Below are 23,105 nucleotides of genomic sequence, written 5' to 3' on the forward strand. Positions count from 1 at the left end.
GAGATCAAGAAATTAATTATGTGTATAATTGATTAAATTGGGGTTTGTAGTGAATAATAAGTATTAAATTAAGATAAATAGATAAGTTAGGTGGACCAAACAATGTGGGTGACATGTGGCAACAAGGGGCAGCATATAATGTTGTAAATAGAATTGTGATGACAAAGCTTAAGATGAGCTTATAGTATTACACGTGTGAATATAAAAGCCACCTTAAGAACCCTTTGATTTTTTTTTTGAATTGTGGTCTCAAGGATGAGGCAGCAACGTTTTTGTTGAATAGAATCACATACTTCAATATCTCTTATCATCAAAATTGAAGATCCCACCCAAGTAATGAAAATCTTGTAATGAAAAGGAAGGGCAAACAACAAGCAGTACGTATTGCAACGAAATATTTCCATTGTTGGAGAAATGGAGAAATTAACGTGACAAAAATAATGAGCAGCAAGTCATTAGCGAGCAGCAACAATACACACAAATAGATGTTTCCGATCGCTGGTAACGTGATTCTAACGTCATGTTCCTTTGGATCCTAGCAAATCGGAGATTTCTTCAAAGAGAAGAAATGTGAAAGAAGAGTAGTTCTTGGAAAATAAGGTAAGAATTCTTCTATTCTTGATATATTTAAATTTGTCCGGGCCATAGCTAAATCGTGGGATGAGAAATACGGAATTAATTGCGAGAAATCGGATAAGATATTGTTATTGATGTTTTGGGATTAGAATGAAGAAAATGACGTTATAATCTCGATATGTTCATTGAGTTGCTATTATGATGGTGGGCTGTTTTAAAAGTGATTTAAGGATGGATTTGATTCCATTTGGATATGTATTTGTTGATATTGTTGTTGTTGGTATTGTGATTGATATTTTTGGCTAAGTTGGAATCTTGAGGATTATTAAGTTTTTAGGGAAGATGCTGCCCGAATATCGTTAGATTCCTAAGCAACTAAGGATTGGATTGAAAGAGTATCTTAATCTGATTATTGGCATATTTGGTATTGTTTGTAGATCTTGGGAAGCTCGAGACTTAAGTTTGGATTAGCTTAAGAAGTGGACAAGGTATGTTAAGGCTATCCCCCCTTTTTTTTTTTGGCATGGTCTATATGAAACAAACAGACGACGAACGTATAAACTCCAAAGAAGATCCTATTCTTAGAGATACTAGAATGGCTAATGTTCTTGATTTCTAGAAGCTATTTCATTGTGTCCTGATACGTGTCTATGATTCCTGAAGCCCTATTTTGATATAATCCATAGTGACATTCGAGGGTGCTTCCAGGTTATTCAAGCAGCTCAGAAATAATTTTACGAGTCTCACTTACATTATGACTCCAATGAATTCTAGTTCTCAGTGGTACTTGACATGACTGTTGTCTTTGATTCTCAAGTGTTAGTTCATTCTAATTATTCTATTGATTCTCAGATGATGATTTAGTTTGCATATGGTTGCTCATTATTCTACTCGTGCATGCCGTTAATATATCATTCACCGAGTCCCGGGCCGGGTATGTATTCGTACACAGTTTCACTGCATTGTTCACCGAGTCCCTCACTAGAGGGCCGGGTACGGTATATATATATATATATATATATATGATGTGATTATGACACCGAGTCCCACGATGGGCCGGGTATGGTATATGATGACTTTATTCACCGAGTCCCATAATGGGCTGGGTATGGTATATATTTATATTTCACCGAGTCCCTTACTAAAGGGCCGGGTATGGCATATATTTACATTTTTAGTCATTGCCTTCGGGGCTATTCATATTACAGGTGGTTTCTCATACTTTCATTATGACTTATATCTCATCCTTTATGATTACTGCTGCCTTACATACTCGATACATTATTCGTACTGACGTCCCTTTGCCTGTGTAACACCTCGTAACTTTGTCCGTTCATGCACAGTGAATTGACTGACGAAGGGCATGATGCATATGATGTTTCGATAAGTAAGGAATAATATTTAATGATTCTAAATGAGGTTTCAAAGATATTGGAGGTAGGAGACGAAAGTTGTTAAGGAAAGCAAGGTATATGTTGTGTATCGGGAAAGAATTTCGAGTATCGAATTAATGATGGCTTAATGAAATTTTGGAGAAGAGTTATAATGTCCCTTATATTGGTAATGAAGTGTTAAGTAAGTTTCAAGAAGGACCCATAAGCCAAATATGGGCATAAGCCATCGAAAAGGGCGAGTTAAGGAAAACGTTTTCGGATGATCTGATTTGAAGGGGCCAAAATGCTATTATATATTTGGAATTTGGGAAAAACACCACAGGATGAAAGTTGTAGATAATTGAAATAGATTTCCAACCATAGGTCGTGGGCCCTCACAGCATATCGGGATCAAAAGTTATGGCCATTTTACGGCAGATAGTTCATCACGTTCTGGCGCAACATGCGACTCGCATGTTCAACATGCGACTCGCATGTTCAACATGCGACTCGCATTTGGTGTCGCATGTTGTGCCAGTGAGAGTTAGGCTGCTGGCATGATTTGCGACACAACATGCGACTCGCACGTTCGACATGCGACTCGCATATGGTGTCGCATGTTGTGCCAGTTCCGAACCTTCTGGACAATTATATATAGACCCAACTTCGTTTTTAACCCATTTTCTCACCATTTTTGGTCCGAAAACCCTCTAGAACCCTCTCAACATTTCATCCACAAGAAAATTCAAGGGAAATCCATGATCAATAACACCAAATCCATGAATCCAAATGTATGAAACCTAGCCAAAGTTCATCTAATTCAAGAAAACCCAAGGGAAGTGAAGTAGGGTTTTGGTGCTAAAGGAGTAACTCCACTCAAGACTTGTTCAACCACTATCTAAGGTAACTTTCATGACTTTCTCATGATGATTAAAGTGTTGATGTATTCTTGGGAGAATAATAATTGGGTTTGATGAAGGGAATTATATGAACTATGCTAGAGTTGTTGGATTGTTGACTTGGGATTTGTTGTATTCATATGAGTGATGAATAATGATGTTAATTACATCTAATTGAGATTGTAGAATCATCTAGAAGTAATAGAATGGGATTGGGTGAAGAAAACACCATTAATGAAGGTTGTGGAGCTTCATGCCCACCAAGTGTTTGATAAAATGCTTAGATGACCAAAGCATGAATATTATTGCTAATATAGAATCCCTTTGACTTGTATTGATATAGATCAAAGTTGAGAGGGTTGACGAACATTGTATTACGCTCAAAGGCTGGAATTGAGGTATGTGAGGCTAACTATCTACGTTAGGGAATGTTCATGATTCTCCCTACGCCTCATTCTTCATACTTGTTAGAAATTTGACTCAGAATATAGTTAACTCTAGTTTCATGAAATGATATAGAACTGTTATCTTCTAGGGTTGCAGTTACAGAATTCGTTCATGGTTGTCACTTTGAACATCATGAACCCAGCACGTAATCCTTATAGGCTTATGCATTATTATCACATGAGTCTCAGTCAATGTATAACCAGTTAGCTGCAAGAGTCCCAGAATCAGAAACAGTTATCATGCTATCAGCTATAGCCCGTCTCAGTTTTGTAAAATATCAATGTTGAACACCTGTATCTGTACTTTTGGGCCCTAGGCCACAGTTTATGCATACGTATTGCTTGGGCCAGAGGCCACAGTTTTTGTGCACATTATTTGGGCCCCAGGCCACAGTTATATTTACAGTTTTACAGGTGATTCTTCATCCAGAACAGGGAGTACTTCAGCTTCTTGCTTTCCTGTTTAGTTCAGTTTCAGTTCCAGTATTTTATTGCTTCAGTTGCTTTACATACCAGTACAATTCAAATGTACTGATGTCCCTTTTTATTGCTTGGGGACCTGCATCTCACGATGCAGGTAACGATACACAGGTTGACGACCCAGCTAATTAGGAGTGCAAGTATCAGCTACTGGTGAGCCCCACCTTCCTTCGGGGCGTTGTCAGCTATCCAGTTATTTCAGTTTATAGACAGCTCTATCATTCAGTACTCTTAGAGGCTTCATAGACACAGCCCATACAATCAGATATTTATTATGTTAGCCTTGTTGGCAGTTGTTCAATCGTTTTGGTTTAGCCATGCCGGCTACTGTCAGATATATTTCAGATTGTCTAAGTATTTCCGCATTATGATATTTCAGTGAGACTTTTAGTTAATCAACATGTGTTAGTTTTATTTTATAAATTAGTTATGTTTTGGTATCACATGTTGATTCAGCCAGCCAGTTGGTTCGCTCGGTCACATGCAGTCAGGCACCGGGTGCCGTGTTACGTCCAGGCCCAGGTTCGGGGCGTGACAAAGCTTGGTATCAGAGCCCTAAGTTCAAGTTTCTTGGGGAGTCTATGAAGCTGTGTCTAGTGGGGTCTCTTTTATATGTGTGAGGGCCCCACACATATAAACAGTTGACCACCAAGACATTCAGGATTTGTTTCACTTCCTTCATACTCTAGATCGTGCAAGATAGAGTAATGTTTTTAGGTATTCTTCTAACTCGTGTGAATTACGTATTTCAGAAATGGCTCCAAAAAGGAAGTACAACAAGAAAAATACGACTACTAGCCAGAGGGCTACCGTTGATGCAGCAACAGAAGGGGGCACTCAGGCCCAGGCAGCCGCCACAGCTAATGTCGCTGCTACGCCTTCCAATACTTCTGATGCAGATGTTAGAGGAGCTATTCAGCTGCTCACTCAAATTTTGGCAGATCAGGCCCAGCGACAGGAAACGGCCCCTAGCTCAGGCGCTAGTAGTGGGTCAAACAGTTCTAGGACTCAGGAGTTTATGCGGATGAAGCCGCCAGTGTTCACAGGGTTAAAGAAGGAGGAAGACCCCCACAATTTCATTGATGGACTCTAGAAAATATTTTGTATGATGCATGCTACTGATACAGAGGCAGCAGAATTCGGGGCTTTCCAGCTGCAAGATGTGGCCCATATTTGGTATGAGACATGGGAACAGTCCCGAGGGGAGGATGCACCTTCTGCTACTTGGGACGAACTTGCAGACGCTTTTATTGAACACTTCATGCCAATTGAGGTTAGAGAAGCCAAGGCTATAAAGTTTGAGAAGCTAAGGCAAAAGGACATGACTGTTCAGGACTATTACCTCAAGTTCGTGTCATTGTCCAGACATGCTCCTCACATGGTTCCTGATATGAGAGCCGTGGTTAGGAGATTTGTACTTGGGCTTAAACCCGAGTTGCACAGGGATGCCAACACAGTTGCTCAGAACGACAAGATGACTATTTCCAAGATACTGGCATTCGTGCAGGGTAACGAGACAAGAATGAAGGAAGAAGAAGCCCTACAAAAGCAAAAAGATAGGGAGTTCAGCAAGAGGGCTAAGTCTGCAGGTAATTTCAGTCATGGGGGATCTCAAGGTGATGGCAACCGTCAATTTTTTAAGAATAGGTCATCAAGACCTACTCCCTCAACAGCTAGTGCTCCATTTCAAAAGTCCAAGTTTAACCAGAAAGATCGGAACTTCGGAACGACACGCTCACATTCACAGGCCAGCGTGACCAACCGTGGTTTTCAACACCCTACATGAAACACTTGTGGTAAGAAACATTCAGGAGTATGCCGTTTGGGCATGGATGGTTGTTTTGGGTGTGGTCAGCCGGGTCATTTTCTGCGGGATTGTCCGTCCGCAAGACGGAATACCGGAGGTAACAATAATGCAGCTCAGTCCACAAATTCAGCAACTCCGCGAAATTTCCAAGCCCAGCAGAGGCACGGAGCACCAAAGCCCGGTAATACGAGTGGTGGTCAGAATCGTCTGTATGCACTGTCAGGTCGCCAGGATACAGAGGCTCGTGGAGATGTTGTCACAGGTATACTAACAGTCTTCACCTTCGATGTATTCGCTCTTATGGACCCAGGATCCACTCTATCTTATGTAACCCCGTATATTGCTAAGAAATTTGGGATAGAACCCGAAAAGTTGCAAGAACCTTTCGAAGTATCCACACCGGTTGGGGAATCAGTTATAGCTAGGCGTATCTATAGAGGTTGTCCAGTGTTAATCTACCATCGCAGCACCACAACAAACTTAATAGAATTGGAGATGGTAGATTTTGACGTAATTATGGGTATGGATTGGTTAGAGTCCTGTTATGCCTCTGTGGGTTGTAGAACCAAAACTGTGACATTTGATTTTTTCCCGATGAACTTATAGAATGGAAAGGTAATTCAGTAGCACCTAGGGGTAGATTTATTTCCTACCTTAGAGCCAGAAAGATGATCTCCAAGGGGTGTATTTATCACTTAGTTCGAGTCAGGGATGCAGATGCCCAGACTCCAGCTCTTCAGTCAGTGCCAGTTGTCAGTGAATTTCCAGAAGTATTTCCAGATGACCTACCCGGAGTCCCTCCCGATAGGGAAATTGATTTTGGAATTGACCTACTTCCCAGCACTAAACCGATATCTATTCCACCGTATAGGATGGCCCCAGCAGAGTTAAAGGAGTTAAAAGTTCAGTTGAAGGATCTTCTTGATAAGGGATTTATAAGGCCAAGTGTCTCACCTTGGGGCGCACCGGTCTTGTTTGTCCGAAAGAAGGATGGTCCTTGCGTATGTGTATAGACTACCGCCAGTTGAACAAGGTCACCATTAAAAATAGGTATCCTCTTCCCAGAATAGACGACCTATTTGATCAACTTCAGGGTGCTCAGTGTTATTCCAAGATTGACCTCAGATCAGGCTACCATCAGTTAAAGGTTAAGGAAGTTGACATTCCGAAGACCGCTTTCAGAACCCGTTATGGTCATTTTGAATTTCTTGTCATGTCGTTTGGGTTGACGAATGCACCAGCAGCTTTCATGGATCTTATGAACAGAGTATTCAAGCCTTATCTTGATTTATTCGTCATTGTGTTTATTGATGACATATTGGTGTATTCCCGTAGTGAGACAGATCATGCAGAGCATCTCAGAATAGTGTTGCAGACTCTCAAGGATCGTGAGCTTTATGCAATATTCTCAAAGTGTGAGTTTTGGCTCAAGTCAGTGGCATTCCTAGGCCATGTAATTTCAGGTGAAGGTATTAAGGTGGACCTACAGAAAATTGACGCTGTCAAGAACTGGCCCAGACCCACCTCAGCAACAGACATAAGAAGTTTCTTAGGTCTGGCAGGTTATTATAGGTGTTTTGTTGAGGGATTTTCCTCTATCTCAGCTCCGCTGACTAAGCTGACTCAGAAGAAAGTCAAATTCCAATGGTCAGAGGTATGTGAGCAGAGTTTCGAAGAGTTGAAGAAGAGATTGACTTCTGCTCCAGTTTTGACACTACCAGAAGGAACCGAGGGATTCGTCGTCTATTGCGATGCTTCGGGAGTTGGTCTTGGATGTGTTTTAATGCAGCATGGTAAGGTTGTTGCTTATGCGTCCAGACAGCTTAAGACTCATGAGAAGAATTATCCAACCCATGACTTAGAGTTAGCAGCTGTGATTTTTGCACTCAAGATATGGCGGCACTACTTATATGGAGTACATGTGGATATTTTCACCGATCATAAAAGCCTGCAATATATTTTCAAGCAAAGAGAGTTGAATCTTAGGCAGAGACGATGGCTCGAATTGCTTAAGGATTATGATGTGGATATTCTTTATCATCCGGGGAAAGCGAATGTTGTAGCTGATGCTCTTAGTCGGCGTTCCATGGGAAGTTTAGCCCACGTGGACGTGGATAAGAGAGTTATGACGAAGGAAGTTCACCGTTTGGCCAATCTTGGAGTTCGACTTTTGGACTCCGAGAATGGTGGTGTGGTTGTTCAGAACATGGCCCTTTCCTCTTTAGTTGTGGAAGTCAAGGAGAAACAGTTTAATGATCCCTACTTGTTGCAGCTAAAAGAGGGAATTCACAAGCATAAGACAACGGCTTTCGAACAGGGAGGAGATGATGGTACCTTGAGGTACCGAGGTAGATTGTGTGTTCCAGATGTAGATGGGCTCAGAGAGAGAATCATGACATAAGCTCACAATTCCAGGTATTCCATTCACCCAGGTTCCACTAAGATGTATCATGATCTTAAGGAGATTTACTGGTGGAACGATATGAAGAAGAATGTGGCAGATTTTGTAGCTAAGTGCTCGAATTGTCAGCAAGTGAAAGCCGAACACCAGAGGCCTGGTGGCTTAGCTCAGAACATTGATATTCCTGTCTGGAAATGGGAAATGATCAATATGGACTTTGTATCAGGTCTACCTCGTTCAGCTAGGAGACATGACTCTATTTGGGTGATCGTTGACCGACTTACTAAGTCAGCGCACTTTTTGCCAGTCAAGACCACAGATTCAGCAGAAGATTATGCCAAGCGGTATGTTAGTGAGATTGTCAGATTGCATGGGACACTAGTGTCCATTATTTTAGATCGTGGTGCTCAGTTTACAACGAACTTCTGGAAATCCTTTCAGAAAGGATTGGGAACCAAGGTGAACCTCAGCACAGCTTTTCATCCACAAACAGATGGCCAGGCAGAGCGTACTATTCAGACTCTAGAGGACATGTTAAGAGCATGCGTTTTGGATTTCAAGGGTAATTGGGATGATCACTTACCTCTTATCGAGTTTTCCTATAATAATAGTTATCATGCTAGCATTGGGATGGCACCATTTGAAGCTCTGTATGGGCGAAGGTGTAGATCACCAATTGGTTGGTTCGAAGTTGGTGAAGCGGAGTTGTTAGGACCAGACTTAGTTTATCAAGCTATGGAGAAAGTCAAGTTAATACAGGAGCGTTTGAAAACTGCTCAGAGTCGCCAGAAGTCTTACACAGATGTGAGGCGAAGGGACTTGGAATTTTCAGTCGATGATTGGGTGTTCCTTAAAGTCTCACCCATGAAGGGTGTCATGAGATTTGGCAAGAAGGGGAAGCTCAGTCCCAGATATATTGGACCTTACAGAATTCTACGAAAGGTTGGTCTAGTAGCTTATGAACTTGAGTTGCCACAAGATTTGGCTGCTGTTCACCCAGTGTTTCATGTATCCATGTTGAGGAAGTGTGTAGGAGACCCATCGTTGGTTATTCCTGCAAATACTATAACAGTTAAGGATGACCTCACCTATGAGGAGATCCCTGTAGCCATTCTTGATCGTCAAGTTCGCAAGTTGAGAACTAAGGAAGTAGCCTCAGTGAAAGTCCTGTGGAGGAGTCAGAAAGTTGAGGAAGCTACATGGGAAGCCGAGGAGGATATGAAATCTAGGTACCCACACTTGTTTCAGCCTGCAGAAGAGATTTATGATGAAGCACCAAGATTTTGAGGTATGTAAGTTTTCTTTTCATGCTATTGGTCGTGTGTGGCCAATTTATAATGCTATTGTGATGTAGCCCTATGAGGCAATGATATTATGGGTTGTTGTGACAGGTTGGTAGTGCCTTATTACAGGGGAAACTCTGGCGAAATTTTTGTAGAATCCCGAATGGTTATCATTCGAGGACGAATGATCCCAAGGGGGAGATATTGTAACACCTCGTAACTTTGTCCGTTCATGCACAGTGAATTGACTGACGAAGGGAATGATGCATATGATGTTTCGATAAGTAAGGAATAATATTTAATGATTCTAAATGAGGTTTCAAAGATATTGGAGGTAGGAGACGAAAGTTGTTAAGGAAAGCAAGGTATATGTTGTGTATCGGGAAAGAATTTCGAGTATCGAATTAATGATGGCTTAATGAAATTTTGGAGAAGAGTTATAATGTCCCTTATATTGGTAATGAAGTGTTAAGTAAGTTTCAAGAAGGACCCATAAGCCAAATATGGGCATAAGCCATCGAAAAGGGCGAGTTAAGGAAAACGTTTTCGGATGATCTGATTTGAAGGGGCCAAAATGCTATTATAAATTTGGAATTTGGGAAAAACACCACAGGATGAAAGTTGTAGATAATTGAAATATATTTCCAACCATAGGTCGTGGGCCCTCACAGAATATCGGGATCAAAAGTTATGGCCATTTTACGGCAGATAGTTCATCACGTTCTGGCGCAACATGCGACTCGCATGTTCAACATGCGACTCGCATTTGGTGTCGCATGTTGTGCCAGTGAGAGTTAGGCTGCTGGCATGATTTGCGACACAACATGCGACTCGCACGTTCGACATGCGACTCGCACGTTCGACATGCGACTCGCATATGGTGTCGCATGTTGTGCCAGTTCCGAACCTTCTGGACAATTATATATAGACCCAACTTCGTTTTTAACCCATTTTCTCACCATTTTTGGTCCGAAAACCCTCTAGAACCCTCTCAACATTTCATCCACAAGAAAATTCAAGGGAAATCCATGATCAATAACACCAAATCCATGAACCCAAATGTATGAAACCTAGCCAAAGTTCATCTAATTCAAGAAAACCCAAGGGAAGTGAAGTAGGGTTTTGGTGCTAAAGGAGTAACTCCACTCAAGACTTGTTCAACCACTATCTAAGGTAACTTTCATGACTTTCTCATGATGATTAAAGTGTTGATGTATTCTTGGGAGAATAATAATTGGGTTTGATGAAGGGAATTATATGAACTATGCTAGAGTTGTTGGATTGTTGACTTGGGATTTGTTGTATTCATATGAGTGATGAATAATGATGTTAATTACATCTAATTGAGATTGTAGAATCATCTAGAAGTAATAGAATGGGATTGGGTGAAGAAAACACCATTAATGAAGGTTGTGGAGCTTCATGCCCACCAAGTGTTTGATAAAATGCTTAGATGACCAAAGCATGAATATTATTGCTAATATAGAATCCCTTTGACTTGTATTGATATAGATCAAAGTTGAGAGGGTTGACGAACATTGTATTACGCTCAAAGGCTGGAATTGAGGTATGTGAGGCTAACTATCTACGTTAGGGAATGTTCATGATTCTCCCTACGCCTCATTCTTCATACTTGTTAGAAATTTGACTCAGAATATAGTTAACTCTAGTTTCATGAAATGATATAGAACTGTTATCTTCTAGGGTTGCAGTTACAGAATTCGTTCATGGTTGTCACTTTGAACATCATGAACCCAGCACGTAATCCTTATAGGCTTATGCATTATTATCACATGAGTCTCAGTCAATGTATAACCAGTTAGCTGCAAGAGTCCCAGAATCAGAAACAGTTATCATGCTATCAGCTATAGCCCGTCTCAGTTTTGTAAAATATCAATGTTGAACACCTGTATCTGTACTTTTGGGCCCTAGGCCACAGTTTATGCATACGTATTGCTTGGGCCAGAGGCCACAGTTTTTGTGCACATTATTTGGGCCCCAGGCCACAGTTATATTTACAGTTTTACAGGTGATTCTTCATCCAGAACAGGGAGTACTTCAGCTTCTTGCTTTCCTGTTTAGTTCAGTTTCAGTTCCAGTATTTTATTGCTTCAGTTGCTTTACATACCAGTACAATTCAAATGTACTGATGTCCCTTTTTATTGCTTGGGGACCTGCATCTCACGATGCAGGTAACGATACACAGGTTGACGACCCAGCTAATTAGGAGTGCAAGTATCAGCTACTGGTGAGCCCCACCTTCCTTCGGGGCGTTGTCAGCTATCCAGTTATTTCAGTTTATAGACAGCTCTATCATTCAGTACTCTTAGAGGCTTCATAGACACAGCCCATACAATCAGATATTTATTATGTTAGCCTTGTTGGCAGTTGTTCAATCGTTTTGGTTTAGCCATGCCGGCTACTGTCAGATATATTTCAGATTGTCTAAGTATTTCCGCATTATGATATTTCAGTGAGACTTTTAGTTAATCAGCATGTGTTAGTTTTATTTTATAAATTAGTTATGTTTTGGTATCACATGTTGATTCAGCCAGCCAGTTGGTTCGCTCGGTCACATGCAGTCAGGCACCGAGTGCCGTGTTACGTCCAGGCCCAGGTTCGGGGCGTGACAGCCTGGGGGCGCTGTGTTCATGCCACACAGTCCCAGATTGTTTTGCAGGTAAAAGTATTCAGCTAGGATGGTTGTCTATCAGCTGGGATTGGCAAACTCCATTTTCTTACTGGAGCAGTGCCGAGTCATTATGATTATCATGTGTGTGTACGGGTATGTCGGGGCCCTGTCCCGACTCTTGTGATTCAGGTGTTTACTCTTAGAGACTTTGCAGACAGAGTCCTGTGGTTAGTATGTTGAGATGTCATGTGTTGAGTAAAGCGACCATATAGTTAGTTTGACTTACTCGGTTTTTGATTAATTGAGTATCGTTCGCAAACTTCTATGGTTTGACCGAAAGTACTTTATTCTATTTCCAAAAAAATTTATATGTTCAATTTCATTGTGTTAATACCAGAGGGTTCGCTCAGCTCTAAGTAAGGGTTGGGTCCCCATCATGCCCTGATGAGATCGGGGTGTGACATGTAGACAGGGAGATGGACCATCAGAGATTGTACTGGAGCACTCCTTTTGTTCCAGAGCAGTGATTCAGTTGGTATTATTCTTTTGTGTACATATATGGGCATAGCGGGGTCCTGTCCCGTCTTTATGATGTTATGCAGTCCATGTAGAGGCTCGTAGACAAATGTATATAGTTAGATGTTCTATAATCGCATCGGTTCATTTTTTTTTATATCCTCTGATAGCCTTGTCGGCTTATATATGGGCACATTTGATGAAGTGTGTGTGTGTATATATATATATATATCTTTTGGGCATGTGCCCCTTTCAGTTATGATATTTATGAGTTAGTTTCACGGCCCTCTCAGATATGACTATGAGATGTATGTTTTGGGGTACTCGATAGGCTAGCTCTGGGTGTCCGTCATGGCCCTCCGGTTGGGCCGTGACACTGCTAATCTAGCATACCACTGTCGAGTGGCTTGTATTAAGCCATATAATGATTTCTTAAGCCTACAAACTTGTCCACTAGAAGAAATAGGCATACCAGGGGATACCTTCATGTAAACTTCTTCTTGTAAGTCCCCATGCAAGAAGGCATTATTTACATCCAACTGAGAAAGCCTCCAACCCCTTTTAACAGCTACTGCTAGAATGCATCTGATAGTTTTCATTTTGACAACAGGAGAATAAGTTTAATTAAAATCAATACCTGCCCTTCCTACGTCACCTCTTACCACAAGTCTAGCCTTCAACCTCTCAAGTGTCCCATCTGAATTTTGTTTAACTTTAAAAACCCACTTACAAGGTACAACCCTTTTACCAGTAGGCAAATCTACTAAATCCCATGTTTGATTAGCTGTAAGTGCATCAATCTCAGTAATCATGGCACTTTTCCATCCAGGGTGTAAACTTTCTTGTTCATAAGAAGTAGGCTCAGATATTGAAGAAATACAATTAAGAAGCAGTTGAGTAGAAGAAGATAAGGCAGTAAAAGCGAAAGTAGGAGCTGGTGAAGAAGCAACAAAACAAGCAGTGTTAAGATCAATGAAAAACACAGAGTTGCAAATCTAATCATCAAGATATATAGGTCTCCTGTTAACCCTCTCTGATTGTCTTGTTGGTGCAGCAGAAGATAGGTCTCGTGTAGAAGGTGTAACTATTAGGTAGGTATCAGGTGAATAATGGTTAGTAGAAAGAGGTGAGGGATCACGGGAATGGTTAATGACAGGACTAGGGGGATCGGGTACATCACGTGTGTTTGTATTGATTGGGACAGACTGTTGAGAAAAAATGGAATCATCAGTGATGATAAAAGGCAAATTGGTAGAGGTGGAGGTAAGATGAGGTGTTGTGGATGAGAAGGGAAAATAATGTTCCATTTCATGAACATCTCTGGAGAAAAAAATCCTTCTAGATTTTAATTCCATGAGTTTATATCCTTTCTTCCCGGATGGATATCCTAGAAATACACAGGGCACTGCTCTAGGGTGAAATTTAAGTCTGTTTTGTGCTGAAGTGGAAGCAAAGAAATGCTCCATTAGGTTGTCCAAGCCTGTGTTCAATGTCCTTCCACAGATGCTTTGCAGTCCTGGAGTAGATCACACTTCCCTGCTATCTCTTTTGGAAGAGAGTTCAGCAGCCAGGAAGTGACCATATCATTACCTTTCCTCCAAAGCTTGAACTCAGCAGAATCATATGTTGGCATGGTTGAATCCCCTTCTATGTAACCCAACTTATTTTTTGGCTGAGAGGACTATGAGTATGGATCTTTTCCATGCTCTATATCCAGTTCTATCAAAGGGTGTGATGACAAGAGTCATGTCAGGAAAGTCATAAGCATAAAGGAAATAGGGACTGCTTTGATCAATGGCAACAGTGCTTCCATTTCCAGCAGTAGTTCCTTCAGTGATGATAGTTTTAGGTGTAATAGCCATTTAGACTAAAAGATAGTGAAATTGATGAAGAGAAGAGAGATTAGGTCGGAAAAGATTGAATTTAGATCTCAGATTTGCTCTGATACCATGTAGAAAAACATAAAAGGAGACTAATCTGTGGAAATTTTCCTGATGTTTATTTCATCCCACTGAGTGTGTATTTATACAAAATTCCTATGCTATATGACAAAAGGAATAAAAGAACAATTTCTATACAACTGCCATCCCATCATTGGTTGCTAAAATAAAATCCTAACTAACTAATTTTGGACTATGTACACATAAATGGAAACATCTAGAATGGGAATAATATCTGATTCTTTAGTTGTGCATGTTTGGGCCGAATTGTGTATAGAGAGGAATGAGCCCATTTGTTGTGTAGAGGCCCAAACTCGTGTAAACTCAATTGTTAATTACTTTTACCAAATCAGACCATTCAAGTCATAACCCTTATTAAGTTGACTTCACGTTCACACGAGTTCAACCCTCTTCACTTCTAACCCTTTCTCTTCATTCTTCTTCTCATCACACTCTGTATCCTCAATGGAGGAAAGGGATTCTTCAATCTCAGCAAATGTCACCTATCTGAGTGATTAGTCTAGTTTACTTTGCTACATATAAAACAAACCAGTAAGTTATCATTAGTTTTCGAGTATTTTATGGAACTGAAAACAATTAATGAAATTTATGTTTCTGATTAACAAAGACAACTATCATAAAATTCGACAATTGTTATCTTTATCTTTTTATACTAAACGGAAAAGGGCCAAAAATGACCTTAAACTATGCGAAATGAACAAAAATGTCCCCATTCATAGTTTGGACCAAAAATTCCCTTGAACCAAGCCAAATTGAACAAAAATTCCCTATTGTTACTTAATTGGGTCAAAAATGTCCTTTTCCTAATAAACAAATTGTTTCTTTTCTTTTAAACACATTTTTAAGTAAAAATATTATTATAAAATAAACCTTTTCTTGTTTCTTTTCTTTTAAAATTCCTTTAACTAAATAAAAAAGTGGGAATTACGAAGCATGATTTATTCTGACTATCGAGCATTTAGAGTGGTTTTATATGTAATATTATGAGACTTGTTGTTTCAGTCGTTAGTTTCTATTTTAGTTCGAAATCTTAGCTCATTTCTGCAATTTTGTGTTGGTTGTGTAGTCTCTTGTTTTCCTGCTATTTGTTTGATATTTGGTGGTAGCTGTTAGATTACAATTAGTCCTAATGGGTCTGTTGTAGGTTTAATTATCGTTGTTGAGTTGTTGGCTGTTGACGATTGCGTAGATTAAACTGGTCAACTTGTCCTGAGTATGCTCTGCTATGATTTAGTCAGTTTCATAACTTGCCTTGTTTATTCCCTTTCTGTTGAATATGCTAGTCGACCATGATACATCCCTATTGTCATACTCAGTTTGTTACTTGGGCTATGTTTTATCTAAAGTTGATTGTTCTCTCTTTGCTGCTACCTGTCTAAATTGTTTGACTCTTCCATCTATCATTTATATGCTAACGCAGGTTTGCCTCCCTGCATTGGTATTAGGACTGTTTTGGTTGTTATATATGGTATAGTTGTCCACTTTACAGTTTGTAAAAGCATCTTGACTTACTATGATGCTATTGATAAAATACGTATGACCAGTGTCCTATACTCTCTTAAATATCCTTGCTAGTTTCACTTAATTTAAGTCAAAGTATGGTAATTCGGGTTGTCCTAATCCTCTTGGTGTTAGCCATGCCTGGGATTCATGAAATCCCTTGGAACTTGTGCAACATCGGGAAAACGAGGGCGAAAGCTTTCCAATATTAAACTTTTATACCTCTTTACGAACGTGTATACATGAGATATACTTGGATATACACATTATATACATGGCCTACTGATTTGTTATTTTTTTTGAATTTATATTTTTACCTGTTTAATCTTATTTGTTGATCATACTAATCCTTTTCTTTTCATTTTTTACGCATGACTATCGAACGCGAGTCCTTTGGACTCGTCATCTCCCGCATTTGACATTGGGCCGTAGCCCAACTTGATTTTGTCTCCTCTCTCGTCCAGCCTGCCCAGCAGCAAAATAGATTGCAGCAGCAGCAGTCCAGAAACGGATTGATCCATTCGCTCTTCTCTTTTTTTTGCCTTACTTTTACTATGTGTTTGACTTACCTTGTATGATTAGCATCTTATTTTTACCTCTTAGCTTATATGAATTATAGGAAATAGTACGGATAGTTCTATAAACATTGGGTAGTTACTTTAAGAAAACTGTTAGTTAGCTCCACCGGTTTTGTTCCCCTTTTACTCATTCCACTTTCCTTATTTCCAAATTGATTATGATACTTATAGTATTCGCTTTTATTAAAACAATCGATCTTTCAAGAAACCACGATCGTATACTTTAATTATATTTTTTATTCCTACTATATTGAGAATCTTAAGGATTTACTGATATGTAAATATTGATTCAAGTATACTTTATAAACATTATCTTTAAGAATTTATCCGACTAGGCATACTCTAGCCGAAGAAAATTGAAGTTAACGAAAAGACACCCAGGTCCTTTGTATCATATTAAAAAAAAATGAAGTTTAGTTTTTTTTTGTTTGCATTATCATATTAACACAATTTTGTTCAAAATTTCAAACTTATTGCCTACACAAAAACACTTACGTTTCCAAATTCACTTTCAAATCTTTCCATGAATTATTATATTTTACAAGGTTTATTTCAATAACATCATTACATTTTCCTTTTAAATTTTAGCAGTATTCATAAGTTATTTCCCAAACATTTAGAATACTATATTTACGCTTAGCCTAATTAAATTTGAATCCGGTCGGTTAACCATTGTTAATGGGTCTTAAAGGATGCCTAATACCTTCCCTTTAGACTAATTGAACCCTTACCTAGAATCTTAAGTTTCGCAGACCTTAAACAGAGTTAACTCTAAACATAATTTTAACAAACTTTAGGTGTCCTAATTCACCATAAATAAATTAAGTGGCGACTCCTTAAAATAAACAAAAAAACAGGAATCTCCAATATGTCGTACTTCTAATTTAACCCGGTTAAAATGGGGTATGACATTTGGTTTTAAAGTTAAGATACAACAATCATAATACCATAAAATAAGAAAATTTATTACACTGCTTTAAATCACAAAATATCTTTAAGATATAATCGATTGAGTTGTTGTTGACCCTCTTTTTATTTTAACTTTAAAACCAAGGATTATATTAGCAAATGCTTATACTACTTCAATTTGGAAAAATATTAAGAATTAAAAATATTTCCTATTTTATTAGGAAAAAGTTTTATCGTTATATAACGGAAAATTAATGATGGGTTACTATGAATTAGATATTTGACCTATTTTATAAGTTAGAAAAGTACATGGGGTAATTTATTTTAATTGATAAAATGAAATTGAGAAGAAAAAAAAAATCACTTCCCACTTTTTTATTAGTTAAAGGGATTTTAAAAGAAAAGAAACAAGAAAAAGTTTCTTTTAAAGTAATATTTTTATTTTAAAAATGTGTTTAAAAAGAAAAGAAAGAATATGTTTATTAGCAAAAGGGCATTTTGACCCATTAAATAACAATAGGAGCATTTTTGTTCAATTTCGCATAGTTTAAGGGCATTTTTGAACCAAACTATGAATTGAGGGCATTTTTGTTCATTTCGCATAATTAAGGACATTTTTGGACCAAACTATGAATGGAGGGCATTTTTGTTCATTTCGCATAGTTTAAGGACATCTTTAACCCTTTTCCGTATACTAAACGAAAACAATGTCATTCCGATGGCAGAATCATTTATATGTATTTATTTGAATTTAAGTTATATACTTTTGTAAGAAGTGTGGAAGCAATATTGTCTCTAGATGCCACTATTGCTATTATCAAAATGTGAAATCATCCAACATATATTTGTGGAGAGTGAGATTGTAGCACATATTTGGAATCACTTTGGGCACCTACAGGAATCACTCAATTAATACTAGTAGTTGGCCTCATTAATATGTTCAGCGCTTTCGTACTCTATATGTTTACAAGGTTGTTGTTTTGACACACTTCCTACAAGAAAATTAAAGCTTTAAATTGTTGACGTATCAGTGACCAGTTTCAATTATTCAATTAAAAGACTTGAGTTGAATAAAGAAAAAAAAGAATTAACAGACAAAGTTGACTAAAACCTTTGTCCCATATATCCTTGCTATCTTCAATCAATTTTTCTCTTCACAAGTTGAGTATGGCTTAAAGAACAAGTAGAGATCAAATGCAAAATTCTACACTACAGCAGTACAGATATGGCAATAAAATTGACCTACACCAAAAAGTAATTTTTTCATTAAGTATGATGCTATAAACCGAAAAATGGATTGAGAATTTGCTACGTACTACCAGTTAGAGTAGCCGGCTAAAATAGACATTGCCTAAGATAAAGGGGAGAGAATATTTATTATTCATAATTGAGAAGGGAGTTTGATTTTTAAAGCAAAGTTGAGGAGTACAGAAAATGCTAATCACCCCTTGTCTGTTAAAAATAATCAATGATGATTGATGTAGCGGGTCCAATTTACTTTGTACAAGTAAGACATAGTCACATAGATACATACTTGTCCGTCTACATGATTAAGCTTGTATATATAAACAACACAACCATATCCAATTCCGGAAAACTTTAGGTAGTATAGTATCTTTTTGGCCACAATTATACAGATGAACTGTCTCAAAGGGACCACTCCATTTTGTGAAACCAATGGTAACAGTGGAGTCAAATTCTTCTCAACTATAAAAGCAGAGTTTCCATTACAACCAGTGCAAAAAAATCCAAATCTCTGGAAAATAAAATATGGAAGATCAAGGATTAAGCACTAACATGAAGAGATTCCTCTTGATAATATACAGTCTGATAATGGCCGTTGGCATATGTGGTGGTCCACTAATGTTGCGTCTATATTTTGTCGAAGGAGGTTCTAGAATTTGGCTTAACAGTTGGTTACAAAGTGGTGGATGGCCACTCACCCTTATACCACTTGCCTTCCTATACTTGTATCGTCGAAAAATCGAGGGCTCTGATGCCAAGTTTTACTTTATAACACCCCAAATTTTCATTGCATCATTTATCATTGGCGTTCTCACGGGACTTGACGCTTTTCTCTACACCTGGGGCGCGTCGAAACTCCCCGTTTCAACTTCTACACTTCTTATCTCTGCTCAACTTGCCTTCACGGCTATAGGTGCATTTTTCATAGTGAAGGTGAAGTTTACGCCGTACTCAATTAATGCGGTGGTTCTGTTGATAGTCGGTGCGGTTTTATTGGGTATTCGGGCTAACGGTGATCGGCCCGAGGGTGTGACTAGTAAAGCCTATATTCTTGGTTTTATTATGACCCTTTTGGCTGCAGCTTTGTATGGACTTATTTTGCCTTTTATTGAGTTGATTTATTTGAAGGCAAAGCAGGCAATTACTGCTACTTTGGTGTTGGAGATTCAGATGGTCATGTGTTTTGCTGCTACTGCTTTTTGCACTGTAGGAATGATTGCCAATAAGGACTTTCAGGTATCTTTTTAGCTTGCCTCGCGCCAGAGACCGATTTAGAATTTAAAATTTATACCTGTATATATTCAGTATCAACAAATGTGTAGGGTTTGGACTAAGGTTCTGCCGAACACAAACTTCCCATGTTAACCTCGTCCCTGGCTTCAAAATGTCATTTTCTCTATTTTCAACCCACATGGATCTATCTACCCCCTCTGCCCCCCCCCCCCCCCCCTCAATTGCGATCTCTAAATTCTCCTCCATTAATTCATATAACTTGTTGTGTCCATGTGCAGAGTTAGGTTACCGGAAGGGGTTCATCCGAACACCCTTTGTAGAAAAATTACATGTATATACAACGTTAAAATTATTTTTTACGTCTATATAGTAAGTGTTGAATCCTCTTAGCTTCTTTGCATGTTTACGTTTTTTTACTTTTTGAATCCCTCAGTAGAAATCCCAGCTCTGCCATTGATCGCGATTGTTTGCCATCTCTATAGTCTTGATACTAGTTCTTTTTACTTTAGAGATTGATCTCCTTGAAGATGAAGGATTAAAATATTGATTGAAATCCTGCAGGCAATTTCAAGGGAAGCAAAACAATTTAACCTGGGAGAAGCTAGATATTATATAGTGGTAGTATGGAGTGCCATGATTTGGCAATGTTTTTTTGTAGGTGCTGTTGGAGTTATTTACCTCTCTTCTTCTTTAATGTCTGGGGTTATAATATCAGTTTTACTGCCAGTTACTGAGGTATTAGGCGTAATTTTCTTTAATGAGAAATTTTCTAGTGAAAAGGGACTTTCTCTTTTTCTCTCTCTTTGGGGTTTCGTCTCATACTTCTATGGAGAGTTCAAACAAACAAAGAAGCAGAAGATTAAAAGTCCAGAGAATGAGATGATAGCGACGCAAATCGAAACTGTTTGACTTAGTTACTAGCTTGTTGGAGGGTTATTACGTATTGTTCCAAAATGTATTGTATTGTATTGTATTGTATTGTATAATTTGTATTGTATCGCATTGTACTGTATTGTTTTGACGAATGCAACATTCGTATATAGGTTGTATCATTTCTCGTACGTCGTTACATAATATCACACATTATACTAACCTGACGAATAAACTTACATATAATATTATAAGGAAAAATAGGGTATACGAAGTAGAACTATTATAAAAGAGGATAAGGTAAATGATATAATAGGATTATTAAAGCAAAAGCAAAATAAGAAGAAAAGAAAAAGTATAATGACGTGAACATACCAAATGGGTTGTTACATCAAATGGTACTCTTCATCGTTACATAACGATGGATTTAACGATGTGACACAATAAAATTTAAACTACTATTAAAATAAACATTGTATTTAAAGTAACAATGACATTTAATACAATAGATAACAACCATCCAAATAATAACATGAATAATATAATCGTAAAAAAAAAAAAAAAACTGTCCAAACAAGTTAGGTAACAGTTAAGATCAACATGGGTTGTGGTGGGATGGATAGACTCCCTCCACCCTTAATGAGAGATTTTGAATTCGATTCCCGAATATGAAAAAATTCTTTTAGCGAGCATTTCTCCTTTAAATGGATCTTACGGGGTACAAATTCGAATTATTTAGAGCTCCAATGCGGATACCGGACACCTATAGGAAACCAAAAAAGGTAACAAGTTAAGTATTGTTTTTTTGTATACGAAAAGCATGTACGTCACCACTAAAGAAAGTGGTGCAACGTATGGGCTGCTTCTCCCATAACCAGAGGTCTTGGTTCGAGCCCTGGGTATGGAAAAATCCTTGGTAGGGAGCTCTTTCCCCCCAAATGTGACCCTACGCAGCGCGAATCCGGATATAGTGGGACTCCAATGCGGTACCGAACACCAGATGGGAAACCGAAAAAAAAAACATGTATGTCGATTTCCTTTGGAACTTTTGATATTGCTCTTAAATCTACAATAATATATTGAAAGATTCGCATTTGCCAGCTGTTAGATTATGTAAATATTTAGTCAAATATATTCTGTAATCTTCTATTTTAGGATAGCGTATGTTAGAATTATTTAGTCAAATTAGTTCCTAATTTGTAGCCTACAATTATGTTGTAAATGTTGTATATCAACCCATTCAAGGGAACAGAATAATCAAGGAAAACATTCTCTTACATGGTATCAGACTAGGTTTCTCCAAAAAACCCTAGCATCCTAAACCCTAGCCCTTAGCCGCCGACCCCCCTCTTTCGTTTTCCTCCCCTTCGGCCCTTCCTCCTCCTCTTCTCAATGGCTGAAGCATCCAAGTTGCATCCTGCGACTACAGTCACCAATATTAAATCATGCATTCCTATTGTTCTTGACTATGAAGGAAGCCAATACAATAACTGGGCTACCCTCTTCAAGCTCCATTGCCGAGTAAAGTTGGTGATCGACCACATCCTCCCTCCTGCCTCCCCCACCGAGCCACCACCGGCAACTGCAGCCAAGAAAATTGCTACAAAGGCTTTATGGGAACGGCTAGATGAAATTGTTAGGCAATGGATATATGGTACGATATCGAATGATCTTCTCAACACCATCATTCATCCAGAGGACACCGCAGCCGAGGCTTGGAATCGCCTTGTCCATCTCTTTCAGGACAACAAATCGGCTAGGGCTCTTGCTCTTGATGCAAAATTCACCAAAACCAAATTGGTGGATTTTTCGAATGTGAAAGCATATTGCACCAGGGTGAAAGTTCTTGCAGACAATCTCGCCAACGTCGGCCACAAAGTTTCCGACGAACGACTTGTGCTTCGTCTTCTGCGAGGGTTATCGGAAGAATATAAAACTTTTCGAACAACAGTGCAGCACCGTACTCCTCTCCCATCTTTTGACGTTGTCCGGTCGATGCTCAAACTTGAAGAAGACAGCCATGGCGAGGACGCTATTCACGACTCCGGGTCGAATGCTGCTCTCGTTTCCCACAATGTTAATCCTCAGAATTTCTCCGGTAATGGACAGCCCAATAATTCTTAAAATTCCTTCAACAATCGAGGAAATTCGCACAATCGTGGAAAGAAGAACAACCGCGGTCGCAGAGGCGGCAACCGCAACAACAACCACGGTGGCAGCGAGAATGGGCAAAGCAGCGGCGGGGGCAGCCGAAACAATGCCCAGGCATACCAGCCCGCCGCGTCGCAGCAGCAGGGAACCACTGCCCCGTCGTGGTATTTTACACCGTGGGCTGCTTGGGGGCCACAACCGTAGGCCACCCAACCGCGCTTGTATCCCACAGCTGGGTGGCAGTA

The 23,105-nt window shown here is 39.1% G+C and overlaps 2 protein-coding genes and 1 long non-coding RNA gene across 3 annotated transcripts; all 3 read left to right on the forward strand.

Annotated features, from left to right (window-relative positions):
• Positions 1–259: 259 nt before the first annotated feature.
• Positions 260–12,628, forward strand: LOC132599515 (uncharacterized). The gene is made up of 3 exons (XR_009566853.1): positions 260–600; positions 1,014–1,064; positions 11,928–12,628. It is a non-coding gene; the product is annotated as an uncharacterized LOC132599515 (long non-coding RNA).
• Positions 12,629–18,984: 6,356 nt separating this feature from the next.
• Positions 18,985–20,891, forward strand: LOC132600670 (purine permease 3-like). Its single transcript, XM_060313989.1, has 2 exons — positions 18,985–19,842; positions 20,401–20,891. The coding sequence occupies exons 1-2, from the start codon at positions 19,132–19,134 to the stop codon at positions 20,746–20,748; spliced, it is 1,059 nt and encodes a 352-aa protein (XP_060169972.1). The 5' UTR covers positions 18,985–19,131; the 3' UTR covers positions 20,749–20,891.
• A 1,210-nt stretch (positions 20,892–22,101) lies between these two features.
• On the forward strand, positions 22,102–22,833 carry LOC132643747 (uncharacterized). Its single transcript, XM_060360280.1, has one exon. It carries the CDS (start codon positions 22,102–22,104, stop codon positions 22,831–22,833), a length of 732 nt encoding a protein of 243 aa, XP_060216263.1.
• The last annotated feature ends 272 nt before the right edge of the window (positions 22,834–23,105 follow it).

This window comes from Lycium barbarum, chromosome 6, assembly GCF_019175385.1.
Source record: "Lycium barbarum isolate Lr01 chromosome 6, ASM1917538v2, whole genome shotgun sequence".
In the NCBI taxonomy this organism is placed as follows: Eukaryota; Viridiplantae; Streptophyta; class Magnoliopsida; order Solanales; family Solanaceae; genus Lycium; species Lycium barbarum.

Excerpts from the sequence above, each read along its gene's own strand:
- LOC132600670 (XM_060313989.1), top strand. The coding sequence starts at position 19,132 with ATGGAAGATCAAGGATTAAGCACTAACATGAAGAGATTCCTCTTGATA. Across the intron at positions 19,843-20,400 it reads TTGCCAATAAGGACTTTCAG|GCAATTTCAAGGGAAGCAAA; the intron begins GTATCTTTTTAG and ends GAAATCCTGCAG.
- LOC132643747 (XM_060360280.1), top strand. The coding sequence starts at position 22,102 with ATGGCTGAAGCATCCAAGTTGCATCCTGCGACTACAGTCACCAATATT.